The following is a 10,104-nucleotide window of genomic DNA, read 5'->3' as shown; positions in this document are numbered from 1 at the left end:
AAGTCCCCACGGTGTTTACTATTTATTGAAATGACGTTTAAAAACACTGAAAAAGATTATTGTTATTCAAGTTCAGCGAACCTGGTCTAAGATGTGACAAGAACAAAAATGATACATATATAGACAATTTAAACTAAACTAAACTAAAAACGTCACTTTTGTCACAAATGTTTGAACATCTGAACTTGTTGTAAATGGGGAAGATTTCTTAGTCTAATAGAAAACACTGTGCTGAGTTTATTGTTAATATTTTGGGCAACTCAATGTATAATTTACAGTCTAAACAACAAGAAAGTGCAGTTAAATGACTTTTGTTTGTTTGTATTTTTTGTGTAGTTTCGATTTATAGGTGCAGATCGATTTAATACTATAAATCAGAGTTGGGGACTTGCAAATTGTGACTTTTTTAGGACTTGAGACTTTCAGGACTTGATAAAATGGACCAAGACTTGGGACTCGACTTGGACTTGAAGGTCAGTGACTTGGGACTTGACTCGGACTTGAAGGTCCCTGTGACTTGAGAAGACCTGATGCTTCTGCAAAAAAAAATATGTGTTTTTAGAAAATACTTTTCTCTTTACAGTTGATAAATGCTGTGCTTAATTTTACAGGAACAAACTGGAACATGTCGCTCCCACTTCTCCGTTTGTTACTTTGGATGTAACTGAAGTACTGTGATGTGGTATCCTTAAATGTACTACAGTAATATACAGTACAATACAGTAAATCAGAGGGAACCAAAAGAACATGATCCTTCCATTTCAGACAAAATAACTGATGTTAAGCACTTTTAAATCTTCTTCTAATTCTTTCTATTCTCACCGTAATGATTCACACTTAGATCTTGTCAAGACATTTAAAAAGGAAAAAAGTGCATTTTTAAAACTCAAATATACCGTAAGTTTAGTTTAAAATTCATATAAATTGCAAAAATCTAAGCTATATTATATGGTACTTGGGTTTAAAGACTTGAAATGACTTGAAGCTCAAAGCAGACGACTTGGACTTGACTTGGACTTACGGACCAGTGACTCGAGACTCGACTTGGACTTGCCTGTATTTAACTTGGGACTTGAGGTCAAAGACTTGAGACTTACTTGAGACTTGCAAAACAACGACTTGGTCCCACCTCTGTCTATAAATACTTTCATGATAAAACTCTGCCATGTGGACAAAAAAAAAAAAAAAAAAAAAAAAGGATTTAACTTTAATACACATAACACTTTAAAGGGCCCATATTATGATCATTTCTAATTTTATGATGTTGTTTCCTCGACACAAACAGACCTGGGGTTGTGTTTTGTTTCATTCACACATGTTTAACACACAAATCCTGAAAACTTAGGCTGAAACTGAAAACTCTCTGCTCTACCTATAATTTCTGCTTTGGAAAACGACCGCTTCGTGACATCACAAGGTGGTATGGAGCGTTTTGAGAAGAAAAACATGTGTAAATGAAAAAAACGCGCAACTGTAGGTGCGTTTTTGATGAAGTAACAACATTATAACATGGCTTAAAGATCACAAGAGTCAATATAGAATTAAAAAAAATACTTTGGATGAAACTGAAGTACTGTGATGTGGTATCCTCAAATGTACTAAAGTAATATACAGAACAATACAGTACAAGTACAATACAATACTCACGTGTAGTGGTTCAAAATATCTGTTGATCAGTGCTGAAAGTCTCGTTCGCAGTTACAGAAATCGTTTGTTTGCAGATTTTGCCTCAAAAAGTTGTGCAACAAAATATAAAGTTAAGAGTATTATCATTTTTTGTCCAGGCCAGTTTCATTATTTAGTTTTTTTTCTAATGATTCTGTTTAACCACAGGTGAAAAGCAATGTTTGATTTTCGTTGGACAATTTTCAGTAATTTTTTTTTATTTTTTATTATTGCTTTTCTCAGTTTCAAGTTATTTCAGTGAGATTACCAGAGGGATATTGACCATTTTGAACACGTTTGTAAATTAAAGTCATTTTAAGATGTATTTTTGCAGTGTTTTTGTACTACTTTACTATTCCCTGTACCTCTAAGTGTGTAACCCCCCCTGTATCCATAAGTTGTTTTTCCTCCTCTTCCTATTTCCATTTGCTCCAGACAGAGAGAGGCCCCCGGTCCCGTCCCAGACACCCCCCTCGGGCCCCGCTCTCCGGCCCTCTCTCCCTCTTTCCCTCCTCTCTCTCTCTCTCTGCACACCGTCCTCTCCTCCTAACAGGATTATCACAGCGCGAGGGGGCGTGTCTGCTGCAGGTGGCGCTGTCGAGTCCTCCCCGTCTATAATCCGGGACTATTCTCACCGCGGGACAGTCCGGGCCACAGTTAATCTGCAGCAGCCCTCGGACACACACACGGGAGCTGTCTGTGTCCGAGCTGCTACAACTGGAGATACAGGTAAGACTGGACTTTAAAAAATACTCGTTTATTAGCAGAGAATTTCACTAGATTCGAGTGGGTTAAAGGTTATTCATTCAACTTTTTTGTAATACATTATAATTAGCTCATTTGAATTCGCCACTTTTGTCGCTAAATCATGTTTTTTGTGCTTGTATTCGTGCATTATTATTGTTTTATCATAAGTAGTTCTATCATTTTGGAATTATTTTTCAATTTTAGTGATGTTGTACTGCTTTTGGTACCCATAGGTTTCAGAATAATGAAAATTTTGAGTCGTTTCCATAGTGATTAACAATTCAAAATTCAGAATATTATATCTTTTGAGCGTGTGAATGAGTATAATTACCACAAGGTCTGCAATAGAATAAAATAACTCAATTTACTATGGTTTTTGGAATGTAAAAATACAGGTTTCAGCTTCCTGTTACAGTATTATGCAACATTTTTTGAGGACTTTTCATCAAAAAGATAGGATATTATGTTTTAAGTTGTTAATTGTCATGACAACAGTACTTATTTTTCACTACTACTGACTTAGAGTTGTATCTGTTTTCTGAATTGTGTAATTTTCAAATGAATATCCGTGAATGTAAAATAGCAAATTTGTTTTCTTGGTGGTTGGGCAGTGCAATGTCAAATTAAATCATGATTTAAACACGTGGTGTACGAGTGTGAAAAGTCCCTCAGTCAGGTCCAGGTAGAATCCATGGCAAAAGGAGAAATTCAAGTTTATTTGCTTGAATATGTTTCGCTGCTCATCCAAGCTGCTGCTTCAGTTCAGAACTGAAGCATATTCGACCAAATAAACTTTTGTCCGGTTGACAAATTGAATTTCTCCTTTGCCATGTGATGTACCACTTTGTAGAGACTGTTATAGGTTTTTTTTCTTAGGCTCTTTAGGCGTGTGTTGGACAGGGACACACGCCGCGCTCCTCCTGACTGAGGTGAGTGACACACGATTAAACCGATCACAGTGACAATTGTGGAGACAAATAAGATCATCAAGAGTTTAACCAGAGCACACAGGGGTTAAAGTGTGCATGACAGATTTGGATGATTCTCTCATTTTGGCTTAAGTTGGTGGCATAATACCTAACCTGATTCATCAGCTGGTTTCACTTTGTGGAAAACATCTGACCTCTAAGCGTTAAAATTCGTTCGCTCGACAGTAGGCGGGTACTTTTTTTTATTTAACAAATCGCTATTTGGTCATGACGTATGTAATGCGCCAAATCCCGTAGGAAGAAGGACAATATCGTCTTTCCCCTTGATAAAATTCACCAAACGTTCTCTTTGTTCCGGTTTTAAATCCTCAATCTCTGGAATCGTTGACAACACAGAATATATGGCTCGTCGCTGATTGGCTGGTGCCCGAACTCGCACTTCCAGAGTTCTTGCAAACCGCCTTCCTAACCTAGGTGGCATGAGCCTCACTAACGTAATACCTGCTGTAAATATAAATTATAATTTTACACCAATGAAGGAGCAGTTTGTTTAGAAAAGTTGGAAAATATGTTGAAAATTTAAAGGAAGGTGAGAGTTAAGAGAGATCACACTAAGGAGAATTCTGTACAAGTTCATCACGATTTAGACACTAGAAGCACATTTAAAAAAAAATTTCAACAAAATAAAGGTGTTTTTTTAGAATATTATCTGTCAAATTATAATTTCTGTGTACATGAGAGAAATTTACAATGAGGAAGTCAAATTTGAAACCTTAAAAAATGGCAAGATTGGGAAAAATGTTTGAATGTTTTAGTGAAATCTTACAATAATAATGTGTTTTAGTGAAATGTGTAGTCTAACCCGTCATAGGAACTTTAAACGCAATGATACATAGGCCAGCAAGAATGAATGAAAAGTCTTCGCTCTTCTGGTCTGCAGGATGTGATGTGCGGTCGGCCCCTTGTGTGAGTGCAATGACAGCGGAGGAGCCACAGGGGGAGCTGTCTGCCTCAGAGGGACAGGTCACAGAAGCACAGACTCACAAACAAGAAGAAGAAAAAGAAGAAGTCTACATCAACCAAAAAGAAACGACCACGGTGCACCTGCTGCCCCCGACAGATAAACTCCAGGAGGATGAGACCCCCTCCACAGACAGGTATCATAAACACATAATAATAATAATCCTACGTAATCCTAATAAGTCCTACTGTGCTCTTTGTGCCAGTCCCAGGCTCAGGGAAATGATAGGACAGTGCTTTCCAAAGTGGTCGTAAATATAAATTGGAAGATGCAGCCTATGTATTCTGTTCAAGCAGTGTGTTGAAATAGATCAAATTACACAATAAAATAGTTTTTTTAATGGAACTTGTACAATTCTGTATTTGTTGTTGCTATTCTAACAAATCAATATCCTTTATTCTTTCTTTGTTTTGTCCAAAATTATGCTCACAGTTTGTACACTGGAGAAAAAAAAAATCTATATCTAGGTAAGTTGAAATGACTTAAATTAAGAATATTTTACTTTATTTGAGTCGAATCAACCTGCCAAGTAAAATGATCTACCAATGGAATAAGTGTGTTTCTCTTAATTCAAGCAACATTAGATTTTGTTTTTTATTTTAAGTGCAAAAAGTTGTTGTTTTTCTTATTTTAAGTGTAGCAAGTGCAAAAAAGTCTTGTTCTGCTGATACATAATTTTACTTGTCAAGTGAAATTTACTAAAATCAAGTAAAATGTTTTTAATTCAAGTCATTTTAACTTAGCTAGATTTTTTATTTTTTTCCCCAGTGTACAAACTATAAATATAATTTTGGACAAAGCAAAGAAAAAACAAAGGATGCTGATTTGTTAGCATGGCAACAACAAATACACAATTGTACAAGTTGTATTAAAAAAAACAAAGTACTTTATTGTGTAATTTGATCTACTTCAACATAATGCTCAAACAGAATACAAAGGCTGCATCTTCCAAGTCATTTTTGCGACTTTGGAAAGCACTGCCCTACATTTCCCTGAGCCTGGGACTGGCACAATGACATGAAATTAACTCCAAATCGTGATAAAACTTTCTTAATTCACGTCATCTTAACTCACCTAGATTTTAGTTTTTGCAGTGTAAATAAAAGATAAAGTTGTCTCCTGCTCCCTCTGTGTCACAGTGAGGAGCCTTTCTGTCGTATCTGCCATGAGGGCCCCCAGAGCGGGCCCCTGCTCTCCCCCTGTGACTGCTCGGGGACCCTGGCTCTGGTGCATCAGCGCTGCCTGGAGCTGTGGCTCACGGCCTCCAACAGCAGCCACTGTGAGCTGTGCCAGCACCAGTACTGCCTGGAGAGACTGCCCAAGCCTTTCACGGAGGTAAATGATGACAGAGATACTAACACACACTGAATATTACACACTGTATCAGCAGGAGGTTAGTCTTATCTGGACTTTTAGCTGCCACTGGTCAGTTTTGGTGAATTGAAGTCTTCCAAATGATCTGAGCACCTGAGAGAGTTTCACCTTTATTCTTTTTTGCACTTTTGAGATTTGGGATTTTTTTATTTTACTTGGACCACGTAGACTGGGTGATCAGGACTGAGACCAGAACCAGACTGGAACCAGACCGGGACCAGATGGGATTAAACCAGGTCTAAACCAGGGACCAGACCAAGACTGAGACCGGGAAAAAAAACAGGATCAGACAGGGACTGAGACTGGGACCAGACCGGGACCAGACCAGGACTGAGACTGAGTCCAGACTGGGACCAGACCAGGACTGAGACTGAGACCAGACTGGGGCCAGACCGGGACCAGACTGGGACCAGACCGGGACTGAGACTGAGCCCAGACTGGGACCAGTCTGAGACTGAGACCAGACTGGGACCAGACCGGGACTGAGACTGAGCCCAGACTGGGACCAGACCAGGACTGAGACTGAGACCAGACCGGGACCAGACCGGGACCAGGCCCTAACTGAGACTGGGACTGAGACCGGGACTGAGACCAGGACCAAACCAGGACCAAATCGGGACTGAGACTGGTTTAGTCCTGGTTTAGACCTAGTTTAGACATGGTTCAATTTTGGTTTAGACCTGCTTTAGACCTGGTTCAGTTCTGGATTAGACCTGGTTTAGACCTGGATCAGTTTTGATTTAGACCTGGATTAGACCTGGTTCAGTTCTGTTTTAAAATCAAAAACTGAAAAAACGAATCATTATCTGTTTTTGTCATTTTGGTTTTGGAGACAAATAATAAAGAAAATAGTTATTTTTTCCTTTTCTTATTTGTGGTTTTATTTTGAAAAATGAATGAACTACTGATACACAGATTCATGTCGACTAACATTTTGTTCTCTAATAAAGAAAACAAGTAGGATGTACTTAAAGGTACAGTGTGTAACTTTCCTGGTGGAGCGTCTGCCACCTGCTTGTTCCCATGGCGACGTTATTGGTCCATGTGTTTTCCTCGTGCAGCTCTCGGGCGCAGATAGCGGTTATGAAAATAGCCAGGTGCGTTTGACACGACACTGCCTCTGACTCTTTTAGACGTCCATCCACTTAACCCCAGCGCCGAGTCCGGGCCTTTTTCTCAATGGCCCGATGACGTCACAGGGGGCGGGGCTTGTGTCGTAGTGGGCGGGGCCTGGGCTCTTCACGTTGGTCGTCCTGCTGCGGTGACTAAAAGCAGATTAGATTATACACAGATTAAAGGTGTGCCCTCTCCGTGCTCTCGGTGTGGGACAGGGTGAGTGACCCGTGGCGCTGGGTGATTATCTCATGATTAGGCTCGGGCGCTGAGAATAAGCCGTCTCTCATAACACCGCGCACATGGAGCAGACACTTTTCACTTCATTTCACATTAACGGGACGAGAAATTAACTAACATGTGATTGAAAATATAAAATGTGTTTTCCAGACACTGAAAAGTTGTAAAGTCGTGTTAAAATTTCATACATTTGTAATTTAAAAGTGCATTGTGTAACTTTTCTTTCGGGGGGTCGACCATCTGTCATGGAGACGTCATTGTTTTGTCTGCAGTGTTACGCAGTTACAGCTCAGATCTGCGAGAAGAAGAGCCCAGACGCTTCTACGTGTATTTTTGAGCGATAAAACACTTTATAGAGAGACAGATAACTTTAAAGCCATAGTGTGGAACATTCCAGGCAAAGCAAAAACATCTCCAAGCAGGTGGCAGATCTTCCACCAGAAAAGTTGCATAATGAAGATTTAAGTCTATTCATGAGTGTCCGCTGCTTTCTTTTCTTACTTTTAGGTTCCCATTCAAAAGATATAACATACCGTATTTTTGAGACTATAAGTCGCTCCGGGGTATAAATTGCACCAGCCAAAAAAATAATGAAGAAAAAAACATAAATAAGTCAAACTTTTGGGGGGGAATTTATTTGATAAACTCAGAAACCAGGAACCGACATTTCATCTTGAAAGGCAAGTTATAGTAAAAACAATAGAACAGAGAACAACAGACTGTAAATATAAAGGCAAACAGCAACTAGTATTAGCGAACTACTGAGAAAAACTTTATGGTCATGAATAAAACATGAAAAAGTCATTCTTAAATAAGTAACTTGTTAACTCAGACTGATTCTAGTTTTATCCATCCATCCATTTTCTTCCTCTTATCCAGGGCTGGGTAGCGGGGGCAGCGGTATAAGCAGGGACTCAGACTTCCCTCACCCCAGACACTTCCTCCAGTTCCTCCGGGGGAACCCTGAGGTGTTTCCAGGCCAGCCCAGAGACATAGTCCCTCCAGCATGTCCTGGATCCTCCCCAGACATGCTATATTCTAGATTTTATACTTAAAATTAAATATCGAAAATCGACTTATGTTTTGTTCATGACCAGAATATGTCCTTTGTCGACCTTGTTGGATGAAGATTTGGTGATGGGGCAAATTTATGAAGCTAGTGGAAAATACATGAGACATTTCCAAAGATATTTCACCATAGAAAACCATTAACGTAAGTGACTTCTACCCTACATCGCAGTACTTCCAGCCATTGTGAAAAAGGTCTATTCTAAAACCCATGGATTGACTTGGTAGTTTTACTGCTACAAACAAACTATCCTAGAGGTTGGTTGCTGCCTTTTCTTAGTAAATGTGAAACTAAGAATTAAATGCAAAATTGTCTAACTGAATGACAAAAACGTGAGCACTAACAAGTATTTTTCATTCTCTAATTTAGGTCAGATTTTCCCCATTAAACGCTCTCTTCCCTCTCTGTCTCTTACAGTGGCTGTGTGCTTCGTCCGTGCAGCAGCAGAGGCGCACTCTCGTGGGGGACCTGCTCTGCTTCCTCTTCATCACTCCTCTCTCCAGTCTGTCGGGCTGGCTCTGCGTTCAGGGAGCCAGAGACCTTTACTTCACCAACGCCGCCGAGGCCCTGGGGCTGATGCTGCTCACTGTGTCACTGCTCACCATCTACGTCTTCTGGAGCATAGTACGGACACTTTACTCACAGTTCAATCTGGAGATCAGGGGCTAAAGGGACAGTTTGGAATTTTGTTAGAGTGTTGGAGACAGTTTTTGAAATATTCCGTCCAGTCCTTGTATTTGCAGAGGTCGCTGGTGCTAGGCTAGTGCATGTCAATGGCCATAGTTATCCTGCCACTAAAAACAGTCTTACCCACTCCACAAAACACCCGAAGAAAATCTATTATTACACCAGACTGTCGATGTAAATGTCTGTGTTGATAGAATAATGTTTGAAATAAAACTAACCTTGTATCGCATGAATCGTCGCATGTTGAGGGACTATTTTCTCATATATCAGTCCGCCGCTGCCAAACTTTCTATCAGGAAGTACAACTCGCTGCTGCTCAGACATAAATCCTTCAAATGCAAAATTGGTTTAACTTCTAAAATTATTCTCTCGACACAAACATTCACATCGATAGTCATGTAAACCATAACCAATATAGAGCCAATTCAGCCCGTTTGATTTAATGCAGGTTTGCACATATTTGTTTATGTTTTACAGAAACTAAATTTAAAACCGCATGGCTCATTTGCATAAACTGTAAGTGCAAAAAATGTAAAAGAAAAAAAAAAATCATCTCATCTAAATCGCTTATCTAAACTTCATGTATACTGAACACATTTTTAAATCTATATAAATGCAAGGGTGATTAAAAAAGAACACCGTAAACATCGTGTTGGTGACCCCTGTTCCATATTATCGTTTATCGAGATATTTCTCTGCAGCAATATATCGTTATTATGGTGTGATGAAGAGTAGGGCCCCTTTGAAAACTGGATCCTTAAATTCAGGAGGAGTTTTAAATGAAGGTCGATCAGTTTCAGCTCATTTTATATATTCAAAGTTAAAAAAAAAATCCTTTGTGTTGCGCAGGTGTCCGTGCGGTACCACCTTCACCTGTACAGAACATGGAGGACCACAGACCAAAGAGTGAGACTAAAGATCCCTTCCTCCTGCTCCTCTGAGCCAGAACCAAACCAGCAAACTGTGCCCCGAGAGACTGCGGACAAAACCACCAACAAGGAGACCATAGTGTGACCCACCAAGAGATCCAACATGGAGAACATCTACAGGTCCAACATGGAGGACATCTACAGGTCCAACATGGAGAACATCTACAGGTCCAACATGGAGAACATCTACAGGTCCAACATGGAGAACATCTACAGGTCCAACATGGAGAACATCTACAGGTCCAACATGGAGGACATCTACAGGTCCAACATGGGGAACATCTACAGGTCCAACATGGGGGACATCTACAGGTCCAACATGGAGAACAT

The 10,104-nt window shown here is 39.8% G+C and overlaps 1 protein-coding gene across 1 annotated transcript; it reads left to right on the top strand.

The window, feature by feature from the left end:
* Window positions 1-4,316: 4,316 nt before the first annotated feature.
* On the top strand, window positions 4,317-9,859 carry LOC110156643 (E3 ubiquitin-protein ligase MARCHF3-like). The gene is made up of 4 exons (XM_020920848.1): window positions 4,317-4,498; window positions 5,502-5,697; window positions 8,576-8,782; window positions 9,695-9,859. The coding sequence occupies exons 1-4, from the start codon at window positions 4,317-4,319 to the stop codon at window positions 9,857-9,859; spliced, it is 750 nt and encodes a 249-aa protein (XP_020776507.1).
* The last annotated feature ends 245 nt before the right edge of the window (window positions 9,860-10,104 follow it).

This window comes from Boleophthalmus pectinirostris, unplaced genomic scaffold (genome assembly GCF_026225935.1).
Source record: "Boleophthalmus pectinirostris isolate CB_2022bp ecotype Guang Dong unplaced genomic scaffold, ASM2622593v1 HiC_scaffold_19, whole genome shotgun sequence".
In the NCBI taxonomy this organism is placed as follows: Eukaryota; Metazoa; Chordata; class Actinopteri; order Gobiiformes; family Gobiidae; genus Boleophthalmus; species Boleophthalmus pectinirostris.
This window is presented reverse-complemented; position numbering and strand designations above follow the sequence as displayed.